Raw genomic sequence first — 26,618 nt, 5'->3', positions numbered from 1 at the left:
CTCTTTAGATGCCAACCAGAGTAGAGGTGACAGACTTTTTTGAATGGTCAACATGCTGCTGTGTGCGTGGAGTGGCTTCACAGTATTAGAACGGCTCTCCCCCCTCCCAGCACTCAGCATTTCCCCTTCAGCGCCTGCCCGTAACCCCCACCACTACGACGCTGCCCGCTCGTGTCCTACTGACCACGTAATTGTGCACGGACTCTGCTGAGTGTTACAAACCTGCTGACGTCGAGCGCCACTGAGGTGGACGTTTCCCAGCCTGCGGGCCACTGGAGGTCGTCATTACCTGTATGTGGCGAGGCCCCAGTTCTCCATGGCGCCGGCGCTGAAGTCCGGGATGGCCACGTTGTCCAGCTTGTCGATGGTTTCCGTCTCGTAGGAGACGTCGACCAGCCGCTCCATGGTGGCGATGATGGGCTTGGTGACGCTGGCCGCGTACTGCCCGTCCTGAACCACCTGCTGCCTGGCCCAGACGCCGCCCAGCTCGTCCGCCACCTCTGTGAACTGCGACACGATGAAGGCGACGAGGTAGCTGCTCATGGGGGGCGTCGGCTGGAACACCAGGTACTTCCTGCCCACGATGGCGTCCTCCCTGCAAGAGCCAGACAGCGCGCTTGTCGCGACACGGCATTTATAGGCGTCACACAGAAAGTGTCGGTTCCGACAGAAATTCTCTGCATCTTCGTGTCATGTAGGGCCTCAAAGGACGGTGAGTAGAGGCAACTAGTCACAACCTGCTAGAGCACTGTGGACAGTGGAAGACCGGTACCACCGTTCACTGGGGACTCTCACACACTTCACGGCACCAACTGAGTGAATGTCTCAGCGCAAAGAACATATTTGTATTTTTGTCCAAGGTGAGTGAAATTCCTTGGAGAAGTCCATGATAGACACTGCGCAGTCTTAGAAATATACACTACTGGCCATTTAAATTGCTACACCGCGAAGATGACATGCTACAGACGCGAAATTTAACCGACAGGAAGAAGATTCTGTGATATGCAAATGATTAGCTTTTCAGAGCATTCACAAAAGATTGGCGTCGGTGGCGACACCTACAACGTGCTGTCATGATTAGATTAGATTAGATTAGATTAATACTAGTTCCATGGAACGATATTTCGTAATGATGTGGAACGAGTCAAATTTTCCAATACATGACATAATTAAGTTAATTTAACAACATACTTAAGTTAATATAACAATTTTTTATTTTTGTGTTTTTTATTTATCTATTTTTTTATTTTTTCATATTTTTGTTTTTTTTTTGTTTTTTTTGTTTTTTTGTTTTTTTTTAATTTATATCTAAAAATTCCTCTATGGAGTAGAAGGAGTTGTCATTCAGAAATTCTTTTAATTTCTTCTTAAATACTTGTTGGTTATCTGTCAGACTTTTGATACTATTTGGTAAGTGACCAAAGACTTTAGTGCCAGTATAATTCACCCCTTTCTGTGCCAAAGTTAGATTTCATCTTGAATAGTGAAGATCATCCTTTCTCCTAGTATTTTAGTTATGCACACTGCTATTACTTTTGAATTGGGTTTGGTTGTTAATAACAAATTTCATAAGAGAGTATATATACTGAGAAGCTACTGTGAATATCCCTAGATCCTTAAATAAATGTCTGCAGGATGATCTTGGTTGGACTCCAGCTATTATTCTGATTACACGCTTTTGTGCAATAAATACTTTATTCCTCAGTGATGAATTACCCCAAAATATGATGCCATATGAAAGCAATGAGTGAAAATAGGCGTAGTAAGCTAATTTACTAAGATGTTTATCACCAAAATTTGCAATGACCCTTATTGCATAAGTAGCTGAACTCAAACGTTTCAGCAGATCATCAATGTGTTTCTTCCAATTTAATCTCTCATCAATGGACACACCTAAAAATTTGGAATATTCTACCTTAGCTATATGCTTCTGATTAAGGTCTATATTTATTAATGGCGTCATACCATTCACTGTACGGAACTGTATGTACTGTGTCTTATCAAAATTCAGTGAGAGTCCATTTACACAGAACCACTTAGTAATTTTCTGAAAGACAGTATTGACAATTTCATCAGTTAATTCTTGTTTGTCAGGTGTGATTACTATACTTTTATCATCAGCAAAGAGAACTAACTTTGCCTCTTCATGAATATAGAATGGTAAGTCATTAATATATATTAAGAACAACAAAGGACCCAAGACTGACCCTTGTGGAACCCCATTCTTGATAGTTCCCCAGTTTGAGGAATGTGCTGATCTTTGCATGTTATGAGAACTACATATTTCAACTTTCTGCACTCTTCCAGTTAGGTACGAATTAAACCATTTGTGCACTATCCCACTCTTGCCACAATACTTGAGCTTGTCTAGCAGAATTTCATGATTTACACAATCAAAAGCCTTTGAGAGATCACAAAAAATCCCAATGGGTGGTGTTCGGTTATTCAGATCATTCAAAATTTGATTGGTGAAAGCATATATGGCATTTTCTGTTGAAAAACCTTTCTGGAAACCAAACTGACATTTTGTTAGTACTTCATTTTTACAGATATGTGAAGCTACTCTTGAATACATAACTTTCTCAAAAATTTAGGATAAAGCTGTTAGAAGGGAGATTGGACGGTAATTGTTGACATCAGATCTATCCCCCTTTTATGCAAAGGTATAACAATAGCATATTTCAGTCTATCAGGTAAAATGCCCTGTTCCAGAGAGCTATTACACAGGTGGCTGAGAATCTTACTTATCTGTTGAGAACAAGCTTTTAGTATTTTGCTGGACATGCCATCAATTCCATGTGAGTTTTTGCTTTTAAGCAAGTTTATTATTTTCCTAATTTCAGAGGGAGAAGTGGGTGAGATTTCAATTGTATCAAATTTCATAGGTATGGCCTCTTTCATTAACAGCCTAGCATCTTCTAATGAACACCTGGATCCTACTATATCCACAACATTTAGAAAATGATTATTAAAAATATTTTCAACTTCTGACTTTTTGTTTGTAAAGTTTTCATTCAATTTTATGGTAATACTGTCTTCCTCTGCTCTTGGTTGACCTGTTTCTCTTTTAATAATATTCCAAATTGTTTTAATTTTATTATCAGAGTTGCTGATTTGAGACATGATACACATACTCCTGGATTTTTTAATAACTTTTCTTAATATAACACAGTAGTTTTTATAATGTTTGATAGTTTCTGGGTCACTACTCTTTCTTGCTGTCAGATACATTTCCCTTTTCCGGTTACAAGATATTTTTATACCCTTAGTAAGCCATGGTTTGTTACAAGGTTTCTTACGAGTATATTTAACTATTTTCTTGGGGAAGCAGTTTTCAAATGCATTTACAAAAATGTCATGAACTAAATTATATTTTAAATTGGCATCAGGTTCACGGTACACCTCATCCCAGTCTAACTGCTGTAGGCTTTCCCTGAAATTTGCAATTGTTAAATCGTTGACTGAACATACCACTTTGGAGGACTGTTTAGTATTGCTGAATGGAGCTATGTCATATATTGTAACTAGCTGTGCACCATGATCAGAAAGACCATTCTCAACAGGCTGAGCATTTATCTGCTTAAACTTATCTTGGTCTATAAAGAAGTTATCTATCAGTGAGCTGCTATCCTTTACCACCCGAGCAGGAAAATCAATAACGGGTGTCAAATTGAAAGAAAGTTTCCAACCCACTTCTTATACACAAACAGCAGTTGACCGGCGTTGCCTGGTGAAACGTTGTTGTGATGCCTCGTGCGAGGAGGAGAAATGCGTACCATCACGTTTCCGACTTTGATAAAGGTTATTGGGGTTTTGCACAGGGCCCATAACCTATTGGGTTTGCACATTCAAGAACAAAACAAGATTACAGCGATCACAACACAAGAATCAGCGCATACAAAGAGTGTTAGGCAATGCCAAAGAGGTCTATTTTACACAGTGCACTTTGCTCCGTCACACACGAAATATATTGTTCACACAATTCCAACAAAGGTCGGATTGTAGCCTGTCGCGATTGCGGTTTATCGTATCGCGACATTGCTGCTCGCGTTGGTCGAGATCCAATGACTGTTAGCACAATATTGAATCGGTGGGTTCAGGGGGGTAATACGGAACGCCGTGCTGGATCCCAACGGCCTCGTATCACTAGCAGTCGAGATGACAGGCATCTTATCCGCATGGCTGTAACGGATCGTGCAGCGACGTCTCGATCCCTGACTCAACAGATGGGGACGTTTGTAAGACAACAGCCATCTGCACGAACAGTTCGACGACGTTTGCAGCAGCATGGACTATCAGCTCGGAGACCACGGCTGCGGTTACCTTTGACGCTGCATCACAGGCCGGAGCGCCTGCGATGGTGTACTCAACGACGAACCTGGGTGCACGAATGGCAAAACGTAATTTTTTCGGGTGAATCCAGGTTCTGTTTACAGCATCATGATGGTCGCATCCGTGTTTGGCGACATCGCGGTGAACGCACATTGGAAGCGCTTATTCGTCATCGCTATACTGTCGTATCACCTGGCGTGATGGTATGGGGAGCCATTGGTTACAGGTCTCGGTAACCTCTTGTTCGCATTGACGGCACTTTGAACAGTGGACGTTACATTTCAGATGTGTTACCACCTGTGGCTCTTCCCTTCATTCGATCCCTGCGAAACCCTACATTTCAACAGGATAATGCACGACCGCATGTTGCAGGTCCTGCAGTGGGCCTTTCTGAATGCAGAAAATGCTCGACTGCTGCCCTGGCCAGCACATTGTCCAGATCTCTCACCAATTGAAAACGTCTGGTGAGTGGTGGCCGAGCAACTGCCTCGTCACAATACGCCAGTGACTGCTCTCGATGAACTGTGGTATCGTGTTGAAGCTGTATGGGCAGCTGTACCTGTACACGCCATCCAAGCTCTGTTTGACTCAATACTCAGGTGTATCAAGGCCGTTATTACGGCCAGAGGTGGTTGTTCTGGGTACTGATTTCTCAGAATCTGTGCACCCAAATTGCGTGAAAATGTAATCACATGTCAGTTCTAGTATAATTTATTTGTCCAATGAATACCCTTTTATCATCTGCATTTATTTTGGTGTAGGAATTTTAGTGGCCAGTATTGTATTTATTCACAACCGGTTTCCACAGTGGAAAAATGTTGTGGCAACTTCACACGTCATACATGCTATGTCTTGTGTGTTAACCTACTGTATGTTATAGCGACTCAGAAAAGTACTGTGGACTTGAAAATTTTTAGCATATTGCAGCCCGGTCAGCAACTGTGATCTATACTAATATACTGAAAAATCCGCCTCAGTTGCGAAGATTTTCTGGTCTCAATTCAGGTTTCGGCTACATTAATCTTCCCTTCTTCGGAAGCATGAAATTACTATAACATGCCAGAGTAAGGCACAGTAAACATTAAAAATTAAAACCTATAGTAGTGTGGTACCATGTCGAATTAAAACTACTGAACTGAAGTCTAGCCCCGGCGTCACTTGACCACGCGGTCGGTTGGCAGCGGCACCTAGGTTGGCACGCCGTAACCGGTTTCGAACTGACAAGTTCATCATCAGACCGCTGTTCACAAGATTTGCAAGATACCCTTTACATAATCGTAAACTGCAAGATACCCTTTACATAATCGTCAGTTTACGATTATGTAAAGGGTATCTTGCAAATCTTGTGAACAGCGGTCTGATGATGAACTTGTCAGTTCGAAACCGGTTATGGCGCTATTTATGTACGTAAATAGCAGTATTAATAGTGGCTGGTTGCTGTTTTCTTCTTTGTAAGAATCAACCTACATTAATTGTACACAGCCACGGTCTCATCATGTCAGTTTCTTAATTTTTAGTGATTACTGTGCCTTACTCTGGCATGTTATAGTAATTTTATCCTTCTGAAGAAGGCTAGATTAATCTATCCGAAACATGGGTAAAGGCCATAAAATTTTCGCAACTGAGGCTGACTTTTCAATATATTATTGCTGTGGACTTACTGCTGGTACATGGTTTCATGTTTTCAATGTTTTCTGTTTGCTTAAGCCGGTATTATGGCGTGAAGAATCTTTTTCTGGCATTTGCCAGTCAGCTGTTGCGTCTTTTATGGTTAATTTTTCCACTGTGAAGGTAATCAGCGATCGAAACCGATTGTGAATAAGTATATATTTGTAAGACTGCATTTCTCCAAGCATATCGACACTGTTGGCAGTCACCTGAGAAAAAGTTTCGAGTGAGTATTGTTACTCAAATATCGAAGCTTCTTTAGGAGTCGAGAATACTTAAATAGACTCAGGTGACGAAAGTCATCAGACAGCGATATGCACACATTCAGATGGCAGTAGCGCCGCGTACACAAGATATAAAAGGGCAGTGCATTGTCGGAGCTTCCTTTGTGCTCAAGTCCTTCATAAGAAAAGGTGTCCGACGTGATTATGGGAACACAACCAGAATTAACAGCTTTTGATAACGGAATGGTAGTTGGAGCCAGACCCATGAGGCACTGCATTTCGGAAATCGTCAGGGAAATCGATATTCCGACATCCACCGTGTCAGGAGTCTGCCGAGAAAGTCAAATTTCAGGCATTACCTCTCAGCACGGATAACGCAGTGGCCGATGGCCTTCACTTAACGACCGAGAGCAGTGGAGATGGCGTGAAGTGCTCAGTGCTAACAGACAAGCAACACTGCGTGAAATGACCGCAGCAGTGCCGGTCATGCTACGAACGTATCCGCTAGGACAGTGCGACGACATTTGACTTCAGTGGGCTGTGGAGGCAGACGACAGGCCTAGTGCCTTCGCTAACACCACGACATCACCTGCACCGCTTATCCTCGACTCGTGGGCGTATCGGTTGGACACTACACGCATGAAAAACTGTAGCCTGCATCGGCAACACTTCCGCAATTATGGACCGCGAGAGAAGAAGCATGCCCCAAAATTTCTAGCAACTTGCTGAATCCCTGCCACATCGCACTGCTGCACTACGCCGGCCAAAAGGAGGTCAGACAAGATATTAGGAGGTGTCACGTGACTTTTGTCACCTTAGTGTACATACAGCGAGTTTCAAAATCACACCTACAGACTTCGAGGGGATGCAGAAGGTGTATTCAGGAACAAAATGAGGTTAGGAATCTGTATTCGGAAACGTCATCCGGCGACGCTACAGAGCGTCGAAATTATAGGCGTCGGCGCCTCCTATATGCAGAGTGACTCGTTAATGGCATTACAACTTTTCAAGGATGATCAACAAGGATAAAAGTATCGAGCTGCGGTAAAGCCCGGAAATAACCGACTACAAGGTTGTAATATACTGGTACTGTTGTTAAGATTACACGGTAGGCAACTTTCGGAAGTGATAGTATGGCTGAAGTCCAATAAACATGGGCCTTATAATGCATACCTTACGAGCTATGAGCACTTGTTCAACAGAGGAGGTGTGTGTTTCACATTAGCGAAGATGAACAAGTGCTCAGAGCCGCTGAGGTATTCATTTCAGAGCGCATGTTTACTGCACATTATTCCTTGTCTTGGTCCACACTACCACCTCTGAAAGTTGACTACCCTACATTCTTAGCAACAACAGTACCGGCTCATCTATTCCACTGCCACAGATATCAGAACGACTTTCCATTGTAAGTTGCGACTCGTTCGTTTTCAGAGCAGAGATCCTCACCTCAAATTAGTAAATTTATGCTTCTCCATCCTCGCAGAAAGTTTGTAGTATCAACACGGAATCATCCTCTGTATACGAGTACATGCATTTACAGGCGTCGGCAGCTGTAACTTTGACACTCTGCACCTTTGGTTCTGGACATGGGTTCCTGTTCTCATTTTGTTCCTTAAAACGTCTTCTGCGTCCCCCCCGAAATTTGTCGGTGTAATTTTGAAACACCCTGTTTAACTGTCACGAATAACACAGTGAGCAAGTCGGACATAATGCGGAAAGTCTGAGGCGATCATATAAGGAGGTCGTCAACTCGAATCTAGATCTAGAGATGACCCAACATACAATGTAAAATTTAGCTAGTTTTACATGCATTTAACCTGAGAAAACTGTAATCCGAACCAATTCGGTTAACGTACTGTTTGAGTTCTCTATACACAGCTTATGAGTTTTTATCTCTATTTTTCTAGGATGTTCAACAATCTACCTTGTCATGCCTTGTGGCAAATGGTGATGTTTTCAGTGATGTCATTATTAGAATGCTTGCACTCTCTTAAATGAGCATCAAATGCTGAGGGACTGGATTCACGAACATTAACATTCTAACATATCCGTGACAGTAGTGTCCAGACGAGGAAGTGTGGCCGTTTCTCATTTGACGGCTGGAAGAAGTACAAAGTGCCGCCTGTGACAGTGTGAGATGGGACAGATGTTGGATGCTATCAGGATCACATACACATAGTTATACCTATATTCTAAATATTCATGGCGCTCTATGATTTCTAGATACACAGCAACTTTGACATCATCGACATTGTGTAATTGAAAAATACATGCTTTGATGTGGACATAAATAATGTTTAAGTACAAACAGCTTACTGGCGACGGCAGCCACAGCTCAGACATATGTGAATAGCGACACCAACACTCAATGCTCAATAACCATTCAAATTGTCATAAATATTATAACAATCAAAAAGTCAAGAATGATGAGTTGCTTTATTCGCAACTGCCGGTTTCACATTAGTATTGACACATCTTCAGGTTTAACTGTCAAGAATGCAATTTACCGTGTGAAATTTTTGAAATGTTAGAAGTAGATAACCAAAGTGTTTGCAATAAAAAAAAGATGACAGGTACTCACAACAGTTATATCTGCATAATGTAGATGGACAATTATGTAGTCCGAGCTTTCAGGGAGTTAAGAGTTAAACCACATTGGTACACTGCCATAACAAAATTGAGTACATCCAAAAGATGCCTGTCAGAATGTACAAAGCATGACTGCTGAATGAGCCAGGCCTAGGTCTCCACTGACGTGAAACCGATAGTTGCGAATGAAGCATCCTCATACAACCTTGTGGGTTTTGGAGAAACCTCGTCAATCTTGACTTTGTAATTGCTGTAATTTCTGTGATAGTTTGAATGGTTATTGACTGTTTAGTGTTGTTACTGTTATCACAAATTTAAGTAACGTAATAATTCTACTCTGCTGTATACAAACGCCCACAGGGACGATTCTTGCAAGGAAGCCATCACCTTCTCGTTCAAAGCGCCGAAGAAGTTCTTCACAAACATCAACACGTTGTTATTTCAGGAGTCAGCTGCCATGGCAGCCATCTTGCAGTCACTTTGTGAAACTGGAGCACATCATGCACAGTGTGGTGTGCTGACACGACTAATCTGTAAACATGCTGCAATGTCACTCGGCGGTTTTCCTTCACTATGGCTTCAACTGCTGCAATGTTCTGTGGAATCACAACTCGTTGTGCCTGACCTGGACGAGGAGCATCGTCCACTGCAGTCACACCATTTTCAAACTTCCAGCTCCATTCGTAGACTTGCTGCTGTGACAAACATGCATCACCGTACTGAACCTTCATTCGTCGATGAATTTCAGTAGGTTTCACACCTCCACTACGCAAAAACCGAATAACAGAACGCTGTCCCTCCCTGGTGCATGTCGCAAGTGGGGCGGCCATCTTTATACTCATACTGCCACGGTATGTGTGCATCTGCACTATGCTGCCACCAAGAGGCCATTCTACACGCTGTTTGTAGCACGCTTACCAACTTACAGGATAACGGCGCGAAATTTCCATTTGTTATTACAAATTTAAGGTTTTCATTTGACTCACCCTCGTACTTTCCACTCCGATTCTGTGGGCAACCTACTCATTCCTTATCTCATCACTCCACCCAATTTTCAACAGTCATCTGTAGCACCACATCTCAAATGCTTCGTTTCTCTTCTTTTCTGGTTTTCCCACGGTCCGCATCTCACTACCATACAATGGTGTGCTCCAAATGTACATTCTCAGAAACTTCTTCCCCAAATTAAGACCGATGTTAGATGCTGGTAGACTTCTCTTGGCCAGGAATGCCCTCTTTGCCAGTGCTAGTCTGCTTTTCATGTTCTGCTCCATATATTATAGGTTATTTTACTGCCTACCTATCAGAGTTCTTTGACTTCATCTACTTCGAGATCACCATTTCGGATGTTAAGTTCCTCGCTGTTCTCATTTCTGCTATTTCTCATTACTTTCATCTAGCTTCGATTTACTCTCAGTCCGTATTATGTACTCATTAAATTGTTCATTCCATTCAACAGATTGTAATGATTCTTTTGCCGGCCGAAGTGGCCGTGCGGTTAAAGGCGCTGCAGTCTGGAACCGCAAGACCGCTAGGGTCGCAGGTTCGAATCCTGCCTCGGGCATGGATGTTTGTGATGTCCTTAGGTTAGTTAGGTTTAACTAGTTCTAAGTTCTAGGGGACTAATGACCTCAGCAGTTGAGTCCCATAGTGCTCAGAGCCATTTGAACCATTTACGTGACCATAACGGCACTCCAACCCCAGTTCTCGATACCAGTAATATCGTACTACTTATCTGCGAAGTAACAGACATATTTTTGTGACAATATTCACATGTGGTTTTATTAATGTATACGTACTCCGATGTATCGATATATTACAGTGATATGGTTCTTTTGTGTATTCATTTCTGTGAGAGTGTCATAATCTTTGACTTACTTGTAACCGTTTTGGCGCGCATGCGCACAGAGAAGGCTTTGTTTCACTTTGCAGAAGTTGTTATTTCGCTTTGTAAAAGAACAGTCAAGGCTTGGGTTTGGTTGAAGTGGAAATTAAATATATGGAGATTGATACAAAAACTGTTTTCTTGATGATGTGACAATTAAGAAGAAGTACATGTGAATTTACAAGAAGTTTAATAAAAATATGGATCGTGAACACCAAGTCAAAAATTATTTCTACCATACCATTGTTCTGATCTGGGATTGTTTGATCATTAAGAATTTCCTAAAAAACGCATTTGTTAGGTCTTCAAATATTGCTAAAATACAGATCTGGACCTTCTAGCAGTCAAAGTGGAATCACCCTAGAATCAACAAGATGAGCTATAACAACTTCGACGAGATCTACGTGGGAATCCATTCAAGATAAGTGCCAAAATTAATGACTTTTTTACAGTGACTTCATTATTTCCATTCTGACGATATCATCCACAGTCAATAACTTTCTTGTTGCCCGATAAAGCGAACATATGCTGCGTGAGCAACATTATTAATCTAATGTCTAACCTACTTTGCAAGTGGTGGTATTGTTAGAAGATCCAGTAATTCTTCTGCAGTTTCTCTGAGGACAGCAATGTCATCAGTGTGTCTTATCATTGATATCATTTCACCGCGAATTTTAATTCGAGTTTTTAACTTTTTCACTTGCAGTTACTCGCCAGCTACTCCCCAGTTAATCTTTAGGGCCCAGCCAGTGTAGTCTACAGCGATGCCAGAGGAGCTACTTTGCACTGCAGTGACGTACATTGCTATTCAGTGCTTACCTCGCCTCAGATACGGTAGCTCGCGGCTAGGACTGCTAGCTTCGTCGAACGTAATCTCTAGTCAGGCGCAAAAGAACTCTTGTACAGAGATTTACAATTGTGCATGTAAAGGACATCACTAGGGAAAGAATTTTACATTGCAACACAAAATAATGGTTCAAGTGGCTCTGAGCACTATGGGACTCAACATCTGAGGTCATCAGTCCCCTAGAACTTAGAACTACTTAAACCTAACTAAACTAAGGACATCACACATATCCATGCCCGAGGCAGGATTCGAACCTGCGATTGTAGCGGTCGCGCGGTTCCAGACTTAAGCGGCTAGAACCGCTCGGCCACACCGGTCGACCATTGCAACACATGTAGATCTTCAGTGTACAAGTTGAGTATTAATAGTTTATGTATTTTATAGTGATGTTTGTTAACCATTCCATGCTTGCGGTTCAATTCCCATGCTGTTTCCAGAACAGAAATGTATTTTGTACCTGTGTCTACCACATGGACACACATCATTTGGTGCCGATTCTAAATGAAAATGTGCGAAAGCCAAATAGGGGCGTTAGGCATCTGGACTTACATGGTAGAATTCAACCGGGTGTTGAAGAGCACATTGTAGCCGGAGGGGACGCTGAAACTGAAGGTGAAAGGCGCCTTGATGGCGGGCTCGTCGTAGCAGGGGAAAGCGCGCCGGGCATATGTCGGCTGGAACTGCGTTGTCCCGAGCCACCTGGCGACAGAAGCACACACCACAAATTAGTTGTTGAACTTCTGCCCCATCTACCCCACACTCACTGGCTCGTCGTAGCAGGGGAAAGCGCGCCGGGCGTATGTCGGCTGGAACTGCGTTGTCCCGAGCCACCTGGCGGCAGAAGCACACACCACAAATTAGTTGTTGAACTTCTGCCCCATCTACCCCACACTCACTGGCTCGTCGTTGCAGAGGAAAGCGTGCCAGTACGTCGGGCGGAAACGAATCCTGCAGAGTCACCTGGTGGCAAAAAAAAAAACACACACAAGAAATTAGTTGTTGTACTTCTGCCACATCCATCCCCTACTCACTGGCTCATCATAGAAGGGGAAGAGGCGCCAGGTGTATGTCGGCTGGAACTGTATTGTGCTGAGCCCCTTGTGGGCAGCAGTGTACACATATAGTTAGCTACGTGCCCTCGGAGTCTTTCGTAACAGCATACATGCATAAAACATTCTCGGTTTTTTCGATGGCCATCGAAAGCTCGAGCATTTTATTCGAATTGGCGCAGCTGGAAAACCGAGAACGTTTTATTCATATAGTTAGCTGTTGTACTCCTGCCCTGCCTCAACCTCACTCTGTTTACATTGCACAGCTTCTCTGCTTCTGTCTCTCATTAATTCGAACACTGTATTTTATACATGTCATCATCAAGGAGAGACTTTAGGAATGACTGCCTAGTCAAAGTACAGATTTATTTAATTTATTTATTAGTGCATTTACTTCACCTGGCATACAGACCCTTTCTTACATCTAATGAGACATCCTTATTGAATTACAAATATTATAAATATAGTTCAGGAGCAGTACATAATAATACTAATTATTATTATAATTATAGTTATAATGGTACGTAACAAATGAGCTATGAGACAAATTGGAAATTTGTGGTAAGTTCCTATGGGACGAAACTGCTGACATGATCTGCCCCCTAGGGTTACACACTACTTAATCTAACTTAAGCTAACTTACGCAGAGGACCACACACACACATACGCACGCACGCACGCACACACACACACACACACACACACACACACACACACACACACACACATGACCGAGGGAGGACTCGAACCTCCAATGGGGGGAGCCAGACGAGGCGGCTACCCTGCACAGCGATCCAAATAGCATCCAGTTTAAAAGTGAGGAGGAAAGAACAAAACATGCAAAAGAAATGGACGATTAGCACCATCATTATGGTAGACGTCACTGTCCCAGTAATATCAGCGTTAACTTGGAAAGCACCAGATCCAACCACACATGTAGAATTTCTGGCACAAACGCTTCAACACACATACTTCACAGTATAATCTGGTACCTTTATTCAACAACCACTTATTGGACCAAAACGCCCCATATGGTTCTAACATGCCTTTTAGCAACAGAAGGAGACCCAACGGACTCGCATAAATACTGGCCTATAACATGCTTATGCAAAATGTATTATGAGATCACATCAGATTCAAACAAAATTATATATACTGAAATTTGATGCAAATCACTTTGAGAGCATATGACCAGAGAGTCTTAGTGAAGAAATCTCAAGTTGGTAAAGGTCATCTGAACACATATTCTGTTTTACTAGAGCAACCAGTGGATGACAAAGTGTAATGTGTATACAGTCTTCATTACTTACAAAAACAATTTGATTCCCTTCCATCTATATGGCGTACTGAAGTTCTGCAGATATACAGGGTGGTCAGAAACTGCCAATAGAAATTTAAGGGTGTTGCACGGTAGGTTGTGCTGAGAAATAACTGTTAAGAAAAATCTCGATACGTTACGCCATTTCCAATTGAAACTGGACAATCAGGCCGCTGCACGAATTCAAATGCCCTCCAGAGAAGGCGTCCCAAATGTGTTCTTCGTTTTGTTTCCTACAGCCGAACAAGAGTGCAATACAGGAATTGGACTTGAGATGGTAGTAAGAACCGAACCCAAGGCAAAGGCTGAGTAGTCTTGAACGCTATCTTCTATGTCACGAGAAGAACTGACATTAATTGTATTTGGCGGGCCGCTTGAATTTGTGGGTGCAACAGTCTTATTGGCTAACTTCAATGATAAAAAGCTCAAAATCGGCAAAAGTATCGAATTTTTTCTTAACTATTATTTCTCAGCGCAACCTATCCTGCAACACCCTTACAAGCTCAACAAACATAAACATGGTCCGCAGCAGGCTGTAATGCGATCTTTATTCAATCGTGAGATTAACTAATTATTATGTTGTTACGCGTAGAACAAAATTCAGAATACGATCTTAAAAGGTGTCACTGCAGTCTGGATCCTTTCGTAAAATGAAGGATTATGGCTACTTTGTGAAAATGACATGAAATACAAATGTTACAAACATATTTTACAAAGACGCTTACTCCAAATTGGCTAATCGCACGATTAAACAAACATCGCATTACAGCCTACCACGGACCATGTTGACGTTTCTTGAGGCTGTAGATTCCCACAAATACAAAAGTTTAACCCTTACAAGCTTTACACACAGTTGATGACCACCCTCTACACGGTAAACAATTCCATCATCAACACAGTGTTGTCCATTCACATCTAGACCCCACATCCAACAAAATGCACCAATACAGCAAACAGGGATCAAGAGAGAGAGGGAGGGAGATTTCAGAACGGCAGCTTAAGATCCTTATACACTAAGTTGAAAAACCCATTAGATACACACATCAAAAAAAGCCCTATGACAGTTTATAGTTGGAAAATGTGCTAGCGAAAGTTTTCTTAAAACAGTAGCACTAACAAATGTAACTCCTGGTTTTAGAAAATGTGGAACTTACCCATTTAATGTTAACATTTTCGATGAGTCGGATTTTCCTATGTCTTTAGTTTCAGACCACTCTCTAAATTCAGATGGTGCGCCTAACCCAGCAGAACCACTGGAATCAGAGGGACGTGCGAGCCCTCCAAACACTTAGAAACGTGATATGCAAAATGTTGAAGCATATATCTCACTGAAGGAGTTTCGTGATTTCCCAAAAGATTCTCCTAGAAAAACAAATGGACACTCAAAACAGAGAAACATCATATTGTCTTCAACACCTGAGAAGGCGTCTGCAGAAAAAAATTTAAGGAAAAGGGTGAAGTTGGAAGAAAATGAGAAAAGAAATGCAAAGAAACCAACAAGCAGAAAACTCAGTAATTTGAAAGTAAAAGGGCTTCAAGCGAAGGTGAAGAACAAGGCGATAAATATTTCTCACCTGATGGATCATAGGGCAGTTCATCAGTAGATTTTTTTATTTGAACTGGGATGTTGTGATTGGCGATTACGTTTTTTCATAATTTCCAAATGATGTGTTTTCATAGCTAACGTCCTGATCTATGGTGGCGATGAATATGTGGGCTCGTACCTTCCAAAAAGTAAAAATAGAAGAGGTTTTGAGTTCCCATAAGCAGAAGACACTGTTTGCGTACCACATAGGAACGCTGCAATGATTCTGCGTTGTCTGTGGCTAAAGAACACCATGTCAGTTTTGGTAGATTTGATTTTCACAGAGCAAAACGTATTTTCAATTAATGCTTGTATTTATATTTAACACTGTTAATGTTTCCTTTGTGATCTAATCTACTCAAGCATTAATAATGCAAAAATCGTATGTGTTTGACTGTATATTATACAGAGTACACAGTGAAACATTTGCAGGATATTTTAAAAACTATAAGTTCATTTTCTTAATTAGCTGCCAAATTATTTATGTTTCACTCCAAAACTTTGGCAATAAATTGTTCTTTTTTTAAAAAAATATTTTGTTCTGTAAGAAGTGATTTCTGCAAAATAATCAAAAATATAATTTTTGTTTCACCGTGTACCACTCTCCCTTGCTACAAAATCTCAGGTTCATCTACGGAGCCAATGGTTATGAGATGAAGATGACGAACAAACCAACGGCGAGAAAGGATGAACGCAATAGCGAAGAACAGAAGGAAGACACGAAACACCGCCCTATTACACGGGGTCATAGAGCGAAAGTGCAAAAATCTCCGCTGAGCACGTTTCAGGGCAATTTTGCGAAGCAGTAATGAAATAAAAGATGTCCTTTGCGCAAAGAAACATACAGCCGACAAGTTACATGCTGCTGGAGTTTACGAAATCAGCCGCGAGTGTGGAGTACTGTATACAGACGAGATGATTAGCACACAGATATCGGAAACATGAAATATATATTCGTCAAAGTGACACACGAAGTCAGCAGTGGCGCAACACCAGGGTGAGAGCTGCAAGCAGGTAACATTTCACGCGTATTAGAAAAAACAGCCACCTACCTTGAGCAGGAAGATTAGAGAGGCGTTACAAACAGCCAGGGGACCCGCCGACGTGATTACAGAAGACGGGTGCAGACGCTGCGTCTGGGTTACCACCAGCAGTAACAGCGCTACAGGAGGGTAGCTCATGTGAAGCAACACACACAAAACACACGCACATAACACACGTTGGCGAGCGGAAAACCACGGCGGCCGAAGGTACAATACACGCCTCAGCTGACGAAACAGGCAGCAAGCAAGCAGCGCTGCGTCACAGTTGTCGCCCGTTTCTCTTTCGTCTATATCTACCAGGGGCAAGAAGTAAAGCAAACGCCAATCAAAGACGTGTGTTTCTGTCAATGGCAACAAATAAAGCTAACACCAATAACGGGCCCTACACAGGCACCAATTTGTCAGCCGGCCGACAGACCAATCAACCAACCGACCGACCAAGCGACTAATTTCGTGTCAGCCCACACACGTCCCGACCGCCCTGTTGTGTTTATGATTTACGAGGTCCTGCCTGATTTTACACAGAAACGAAGACGAGGGTTTGCCTTGACTGCTTTACAGGAGAAAAGAGAGACAGAAAGGTGTTGGCAAAGAGACTGCTAATGCGAGGGAAGAAATTCATGCACGTTCTGTTACTTAAGCAGCCGCGAGCCGCTGTTTTTCGTAACTGTCTAATAAAGGATTAATCACGCATTTCGGAGCTGCTGAACACAATCAAACCATTCTTAATGAAATTGAATATAGTCATGAGAGAGGCTCTAAACCGCATGGAGAAGCTGCTAGCTAGATGGTGATTTCTAGCGACTGGCAGAAGTTTAAAGGATCACAAATTCACTGCTGTTGTAGCCCCATAATTACTAACGAAAATGATTCCTGAAACCTGCAACGAGATTTGTAGTTGACTGAGGAAATAAATCACGGTAAAGAAAAGTAAATAAAATAGCAGATAATCACGTAAACGTTATTAATTTATGTATGTGCGTAGCAAGAAAGATGACCTGTGAGTTTAAGAAACTCATTTCAGATTCTAGGAAGGAAGACCACACATGGTGCTAGTGCATTGTAATGTAATGAATACAACAACAGATACACAATAAACGAAGCGTTTGGCAAATGTTAGAACTGAGAAAAAGAATCTCACATTTTACTCTTCATAGTAGAGGGCTTGGATACAGGCTGAACCTTTTTAAAATTTAGAACAATAAATCAAGCATATCTTATGAATTAGCGTCCTTTGAATGTCAATATTTCGGTTTTTTTTCCATAAATATCGGAAATAAGACTTAGAATCATAAATACAGCACGTCGACGAACTTGTACGCTCTCTACGTGCCACACGAAACCATTATGGATTCATTAAAAATGAAAAAAAGTGCTTCTTTTCTTGTATCTGTATTTTTATACTCCTCAATGTGTGAAAAAGATAGATTGCCGGCGCTAGATTCTAGAGTTGGTGGTCGTGTGTGCGTGAGGCGTGCTTGTTTGTGTGTGTGTGTGTGTGTGTGTGTGTGTGTGTGTGTGTGTGTGTGTGTGTGTGAGTGTGTGTGTGTGAATGTTGTGTGATTGTCTCTCTTTACTGACGAGCTCTAAAGCTTGAACACTGCTCACCAGTTTGGGATCCGTAACAGATAGGGCTGATTGAAGAGATAGAGAAGATCGAACGGAGAGCAGCGCGCTTCGATACAGGATCATTTAGTAATCGCGAAAGCGTTACGGAGATGACAGATAAACTCCAGTGGAAGACTCTGCAAGAGAGACGCTCAGTAGTTCGGTACGGGCTTTTGTTGAAGTTTCGAGAACATACCTTCACCGAGGAGTCAAGCAGTATATTGCTCTCTCCTACGTATATCTCGCGAAGAGACCAATAGGATAAAATCAGAGAGATTAGACCCTACACAGAGGCATACCGACAATCTTTCTTTCCACGAGCAATACGAGACTGGAACAGATGAGAGAACCGATAGAGGTACCCAAGGTACCCTCCACCACACACCATCAGGTGGCTTGCGGAGTATCGATGTAGATGTGAGTGTCTTTTAATAGTGCATGTCTGCAACTTGACGTACCTTCTTTATGGTAAATAGCAACCTATCTCTTCCTACGTTGTTCATATTCCTGCTTGTAGTTCCCATTGTTTGATTCTTATATTCCTCGCACGACGTGTCCGACAAACATATGGAGTCTTTATAAATTTCTCCAGAAACTTTGTCCTTAAGGTTTCGTCCACCTCGAATCCTGTCATGTCTATGAGAACAGCATCTGTAAGTAGGTTGTTTAGGTTTTTATGTTGGTAACGCCACGTAGCGCTCTATATGAAAATCACTGACTGTGCTGTGTGAAGGCTGTGGTTGGTTTGCATTGTTGGAGTATATGCTATTGTAGTGTTGGGCAGTTGGATGTGAACAGCGCATAGCGTTGCGCAGTTGGAGGTGAGCCGCCAGCAGTGGTGGATGTGGGGAGAGAGATGGCGGAGTTTTGAGAGCGGATGATCTGGACGTGTGTCCATCAGAGAGAGTAAATTTGTAAGACTGGATGTCATGAACTGATATATAAATATTATGACTTTTGAACATTATTAAGGTAAATACATTGTTTGTTCTCTATCAAAATCTTTCATTTGCTAACTATGCCTATCAGTAGTTAGTGCGTTCAGTAGTTTGAATCTTTTATTTAGCTGGCATTATTGGCGCTCGCTGTATTGCAGTAGTTCGAGTAACGAAGATTTTTGTGAGGTAAGTGATTCATGAAAGGTATAGGTTATTGTTAGTCAGGGCCATTCTTTTGTTGGGATTATTGAAAGTCAGATTGCGTTGCGCTAAAAATATTGTGTGTCAGTTTAGTGATGATCAGAATAAGTAACGAGAGAAATGTCTGAGTACGTTCAGTTTTGCTCAGGTGTTTGAAAATCAAATAACGTAAGGGGTTTACCAGCACAGTAATTCACTAATTTTTCAAAGGGGACGTTTCATATGTCGACCCATAGCCCAGGATACCTCACTGGAATCTTCTGATCTTTATTGTAGTTTGTGTAATTAGTGTAGCTATTGTTTATTGCTAGCGCGTAATTGTAGAGAGAATCTTCTTTGTAGTTGAAGTTTTTCATTGTCGTACAGTAAAACAGTTGTGGCATTCATGTAGATTTGGACCAAGTATTTCGCAGCTGCGCTTGCAATTAACGAGATATTATTTTCATTACTATGCTAATGTGTTTTCTTGTTTTCGCTCTTCAAATTGTGCTTTTCTTGTTGTTTGAAATACGTGATAATTATGACGTGTGAAAAACGTAACACTAGGCTCCAAAGTAAATTGAGAACTAATAGTGGCGACAGTTGTAGCTTATCAGCACCACCGTGTAATGAATTAACAGACAGTGAACGTAGTAATTTGGTAATTGTGCATAGGGAAATGGAACGGGCAGCAAATAATGATGTAGACAGTGAAACAATTAGTGAACACGGAAGCATTGTCGGTCGATCGTCAGCAACAGCTCGCCTCAGGATTCCGAAATGACAGCACACAATCTTGCAAATACTGTAGATTCAGGTTTTGCGCCCTCGCTGCTCAAATAAGTCAAGACACATTTTCTATTTTTCGAAATGCGAATATTGCCGCTTCAAATGCACTGCCGAATAGCACTGCGGAACACGTTTCAGACACAAGTGCATTGTTATTACAATTAATGCAACAAATGGGACAAAAGCTTCAAAAGTTACACACAATGGAACAAAATCTTCAAAAGTTAGTCACAATGGAACAAAATCTTCAAAAGTTAGTCACAATGGAACAAAATCTTCAAAAGTTTGACACAACAATGGATCAAAATCAGAGACAAACACAGCAACAGCTTCAAAAGTTAGACTCAATAGAACAAACGCTTGAATAAACACGTGAAGGTTTAACTGCTGAGTTACTTAAAATCGAATCGAAATGTCAAAAAGTCTGTAATGACGTAAAAACATAAATTTCTGAGCATTTTCAACCTATTTTTTCGCGTCATGAAAATGCATTGCAGAATCACGAGGCAGCCATAAAAGGACTGCAAACTATTGTTCGCGAAAATCATGACACCTTGCAAGCTAAAATTGACTCAGTTGCATCTATCGATTCGGTTACGCAACTTGCAAAAACTCAGGAAAACTTAAAGGACACAGTAGATGCGACTTCAACACAAATGGACACACTGAAACTTGGTTCAGAAAAACACACTGAGGAAATCACTGTCGGAGAAAGTAGCCGAACTTTCAGATCAGTTCACTAACTTATCTACAAAGGTAGATGATGATCTGAATGACACAAGACGTGAAGCCTTCAATGACACAGAAGAATATGAACAAATTAGAAAATTCAAACAAAATCAAAATCAAATCAATACACAGTACAAAAGAGGAATCCGTGAAGTACAACATCAGTTGGCACAAGTAATACAAGAATTACATATTTCAGAGGAGACTCGCGCTCCAATACGGGAATAGGGACTTAGAAATCCGGAACAGCCACAAAATAATAACGCACGGCATCTCGGAAATTATGAAATAAATTGGCAAGGTGCACCGAATTTTGAGATGGAACCGCCGAAAAGAAGTATCAATGACCGATATGCGAATCGCCGACATGATGATTTTGACTATAAGCTGTTCATTACTACACGTAAATTCAAAACATTTAAGAATTCTGATATATGTATTACGACTTTTTAACACTATTAAGGTAAATACATTGTTTGATCTCTATCAAAATCTTTCATTTGTAACTATGCCTATCAGTAGTTAGTGCGTTCAGTAGTTTGAATCTTTTATTTAGCTGGCAATAGTGGCGCTCGCTGTATTGCAGTAGTTCGAGTAACGAAGATTTTTGTGAGGTAAGTGATTCATGAAAGGTATAGGTTATTGTTAATCAGCGCCATTCTTTTGTAGGGATTAATGAAAGTCAGATTGCATTGCGCTAAAAATATTGTGTGTCAGTTTAGTGATGATCAGAGTAAGTAAAGAGAGAAATGTCTGAGTACGTTCAGTTTTGCTCAGGTGTTTGAAAATCAAATAACGTAAGGGGTTTACCAGCACAGTAATTCACTAATTTTTCAAAGGGGACGTTTCACATCTAATACCGAGAGAAGTGACAAAAGACGAACTTTTGTTGGGCGGTTGGCACGACGGCGCTAGGGACGGCACAATTTGTTGGGCGAACGGATCGACTGTTGGATGAACCTACCCGCCTGAAACCCCTAGACACATCCAGTTTGTCGGTCCGTCGGCTGGTTGGTTGGCTGGTCAGTGCTTGTGTACGGCCCTTAAGGGCCTCTTAAGCCCCCTCCAACTGATTCTGAACACCCTACAGAATACGTGAACAGCTTCTTCCACCATTGTATTAGAAATATCAGTTTCCCTTATTCAACAGTCAACAAAATACCCTGAGGAAGGCCATTTGCAACAGTGGCCGAAACGGCGGATAATTTTACATATTTACAATGTGGGCGAGTACCCTGAAGAATCTCGTTGCCGTTTCGCTGATGTGTCAGAGATCCACGAAATTCCCAGTGTGGGAGTGGCTAGGAGTGACAGACTGGAAGTTGCGGTTTCTTGAAGGCAAGCATTCCTCAGGTGGGATGAAGTACCAAGATCCGCCTCAGAACAGGGCACTGTCCACTAACACAAGGGCCCCCACTCTCTACAGGATCTGATCATCAGTCAGTGACATGCTTCAAGAATCTTGTGGACGGAATTCTTCGCCAAACTGTCGGCGTTACCAAGGCTAGAGAGTAGCGAGCTGTTTTTTGTTGCGGCGGCCTCTGTACTCACTTGGTGACGCCGTCCTCGATGTAGTAGCTGCGGTAGAAGCCGTACATGTCGTTCCACAGCTCCCCCTCGTAGCTGATCTCCACCACCAGCTGGGTGCCGGCTGCCACCTGCCAAAGTAAACAAGCGTTGCGGTCTTGTCATTGTGTTGCTGCGTAAGTCCATAGACTTCTTCCATAAATTTAATAAACACGACAAATACAAATAACAGAGACTCTTGGGTCAAATGGCTCTGAGCACTGTGGGACTTAACTTCTGAGGTCATCAGTCCCCTAGAACTTAGAACTACTTGAACCTAACTAACCTAAGGAAATCACATACATCCATGCCCGAGGCAGGATTCCAACCTGCGACCGTTGCGTCACGCGGCTCCAGACTGTAGCGCCTAGAACCGCTCGACCACTACGGGCGGCAACAGAGACTTCAGTCATCAATAATATATGCACGATTTACAACAGTCTGCCAGCGCTGGGCTGACTTTTCGATTCCACGACTGCAGGTATCACGTCGTTTTGAGGCGAAGAACTCCTCGGGAAACGTTCGTAGCACATTCATCCGGAATGCGAGCTCGTTGAAGGTTGTTCGATAGTGGAAAATCAGTCTGCGCAAGATCAGGTAAATAAGATGGGTGCCGAATGACTTGCCAACGCAGTGTAGCAGAATGAGGTCGGGCGTCATCGTGGTGCTGCACCACTTCATGCAGTCTTCCTGTTCGTTGTTCTTGGACCGTGTCTGCGAGATGTCTCAGTTGTTGACAATAAATGTCAGCAGTGACGATTACACCTTGGTGAGGCAATTCGCAGTACACCACACTGTCGCTGCTCCACCAGATGCGTAACGTTATCTTTTCTGGGTGTGCGCAGGTCTTCGTATGGGGAGTCGCTGCTTAGTTTGGGGTCAACTATTCCTTTCTTTTCCTTATATTAGCATAAAAGCGCCATTTCTCGTCAGCACTAACGGTACAGGATATGAATGGTCGGTGTTGTTGACGAGGCAACTGACGACGAGCAGGCAGATGACTTTTGTGGTTTTGGCTTAGAGCGCGCGCCAGATTTTTGGACTTTCCCGCCGGCCGGGGTGACCGAGCGGTTCTAGACGCTACACTCTGAAACGGCGCGACCGCTACGGTCGCAGGTTCGAATCCTCCCTCGGGCATTGATGTGTGTGATGTCCTTAGGTTAGTTAGGCTTAAGTAGTTCTAAGTTGTAGGGGACTGATGACCTCCGAAGTTAAGTCCCATAGTGCTCAGAGCCATTTGAACCATTTTTTTGGACTTACCCCACTGCATCTGAGTGTCTCTCGCTGGTTTAATGATGACAGTTCATCACATTTGCCAGTTCTCGAGTACACTGACGTGAATAATTTTGGATTAATGCTTTTAAACGATTTTCGTCAAATCCCGAAGACCTCCTGAACATGGAGAGTCACCAACCTCAAAACGATCCTACTCAAAACGGGAAAACCGTTTCCTTGCCGTGCTCTGACCAGTGGCATTATCCCCATATGCGGCTTATTGTGGCTGCCTCTGCTGCTCTCACCCCTCTGTTGAACTCAAGCAGAAGAATATGTCGGAAATGTCCTCATTTCTCATCATTCTGGCGCCCATATCTCCACTCACGACCTCCAACTGACGAAATCATAATATGTAAACTCAAACAGCAATAGTGAACAACAAATAAAAAATGACCATCGACAAATAAACTCGTATCAATCGGAATACCAATATGCAAAACCAAAACGCTGCGAACGTATTCACCAACCAAATAATTTTCCAATCCACCAATGTGTTCACGAAATTACTGCTCCCAATGTTGCAGTTCACAAGAAAACAAGGGAGCAGGTAAGCTGTATAGAACGAGAGGCTCATTTGTCATTTGTCAATGATAAACAAGGCTCTCACAATAATCCTTAAATGTTGTCCAGAAAAGTAACTCAAATTTTAACCAGGAAGACAGGTATCGTAGCTTTAGAATTGGGTGTAGCCCAATGACTGTTGTCAGATCTAATGTGCAGAAAACTGTAACTTAGGGACTGTTAATTTAAAAAACTTCGGCAACGCAAAGACCTAAAGGACGGGACACAGAAAAAGGAAGAATAAAAGGACATAAATTTTCAGTTAATTATTTAATTTCACGTTCCATCGATAATATTGCACGATAAATCCTAATAATGTGGAACGATTCTATTTACATTCCATTGCAATTTAATTTGTGAATCTGCCTAAATGTGTAACAACTAGAAGGGTTTTTCCATTTTTTATTTTTTTATGTACAGATCTTTCTGAAGAAGAGAAATCTATTAAAATCGAATGTAGATTTAAGTATTTGCAGCTCTTTTCTGAAACTATTTGTCTAGAGTGTAGCCATCTAATGGAAGTGAAACATTGACGATAAACAGTTTAGAGAAGGAGAGAACAGAGGCTTTTGAAATGTGGTGTTACGGAAGGATGCTAAACACTAAATGTGAAGCTTACGTAACTAATGTGGAGGTATTGAACAGAATTAGGGAGACGAGAAATTTGTGGCACAAGTTGACTAAAAGAAGGGATCAGTTGATAGGACACATTCTGAGTTAGTTAGTTAGGTAATTAATTTTCCATGGAGCATTTTCCATGATAAATCATAGTGATGTAGAATTAGTTATTTTACATTCCCATAGCAAATTCATTTGTAACTACGGCTACATGCTGAGGATTTATAAGTTTCCTTTTATGTTTCTTTTATTTAATTTTCTTTAAATATGAATTGGTAATTCCCCATCACCTTTTGCACATTACAGCAATAGAAATTCTTCTACGGAATAGAAGGAGTTGCCAAGGAGAAACTTTTTGAGTTTGTTTTGAAATTTTACTTTGCTGTCTGTCAGAAATTTTTTATCACCGGGTAAGGGATCAAAAATTTTTGTTGCAACATTGTGCACGACTTTGTTGTGCTATAAACAACCTTAATCTGGAGCAGTGAATGTCATTTTTCCTTTTCGTATTATAATTATGTACATTTTTGTTTCTTTTGAACTGCAGTGGATTACTTACAACTAATTTCATGAGGCAGTAAATATACTGGGAAGCAGTACTCAGAATGCCCACCTACTAAAATAGATGTCTACAAGACGATCGTGGGTGAGCACCACACATTATTCTTACAGCGCGTATTTGAGCAACAAAGACTCGTTTCTTAAACAAGATCTACCCCAGAACATCAATCTATATGATATTACTGAATGAAAATATGCGAAGTATGGTAACGTACTGATTTGGCTCTTTCCAAGATATGCAACGACTCGAAGCATAAATTTGTCTGAATTTAGTTGTTTTAGGAATTCCAAAATATGCTTTTCCCGATTTAAATTCTCATCATTGTGGACTCATAAGAATTTAGAAGTTTCCACTCTTACCTCCTCACCTTATATTACACCTATCACTGGTACGGTACCTAAATATGATGTGTATTTTTAAAATTGAGGCCGAGACCATTTGCAGAAAACCACTCAGTGATACTTTTAAGAACACTTTTTACCATTTTGTCTGTTTCTGTATGTGTGTTTGGACCGATTACAATACTAGCGTCATTTGCAAAAGAACGGATTCTGTTTGTTGTGCATGAGACAGAAGATTGCTTCGATATATGTGGAACAACAGTGAACCTAAGATTGATCCTTGGGGAACCTCACAAGTGATTTGTCCCTTACTATGGATTACGAACAAAGATAATAGACTGGAACAACTGCACTCAGATGCAAGATACAGCCTCCGCTTACAGTTTGTAGTTCTGCAAGTTGTTATCATAAGTCAAACAGGTGTTCTTCACCCTTCGGTGAGCCTCACTGCTTATTTGCAAAGCTTTTTGGGCTGTGATCATTGTAGCCATCAGCTATAATGCTTTTCTGATAGCAGACATTGTCACGGCCACACGTCGTGCAGTTACTGGAGATCACGCCAATTTCCAAATTTGTCAAAACGTTATAGCTTGGGGAAAAGATAAGATTTCTAAACTCCATGCCGTTTATTGTATTAATTTGTAACAGAGTAAGACAGTTAATTGTAGAAACGAAGACTGCAGTATTTTACAAGCAAATAAAATTTGACTTTTCGTTATTCCGCCTGATATGTAGGGCTGTATAACATCTACAAATAATACTTAGTACAAACGAAAGCGCGCGTTTAAGGATTATGAATGACGAAACATACATGCAATGAAGGACTGTATGCTTTGCGATTCTTAAGAACGTTAACGACGATTTATAATGTAAGACGAGTCGATGTTTAGAATGTTTGGTGTAGTTATTTA

The 26,618-nt window shown here is 41.6% G+C and overlaps 1 protein-coding gene across 1 annotated transcript in view; it reads right to left on the bottom strand.

Annotated features, from left to right (window-relative positions):
• The window catches only part of LOC126215136 (aminopeptidase N-like), a 172,133-nt gene that overhangs the window by 92,726 nt on the left and 52,789 nt on the right, over positions 1 to 26,618 (bottom strand). Inside the window, exons 4-6 of the mRNA XM_049941799.1 lie at positions 22,336 to 22,442; positions 12,095 to 12,244; positions 290 to 595 (exon numbers count right to left, since the gene is read on the bottom strand). Of these exons, the coding sequence (XP_049797756.1) occupies positions 290 to 595; positions 12,095 to 12,244; positions 22,336 to 22,442 (563 nt within the window). The remainder of the gene's footprint in view (positions 1 to 289; positions 596 to 12,094; positions 12,245 to 22,335; positions 22,443 to 26,618) is intronic.

Source organism: Schistocerca nitens, chromosome 12, assembly GCF_023898315.1.
Source record: "Schistocerca nitens isolate TAMUIC-IGC-003100 chromosome 12, iqSchNite1.1, whole genome shotgun sequence".
Lineage (NCBI taxonomy): Eukaryota > Metazoa > Arthropoda > Insecta > Orthoptera > Acrididae > Schistocerca > Schistocerca nitens.
Note: the sequence above shows the minus strand (reverse complement) of the source record. Positions and strands in the feature narration are given on the sequence as shown.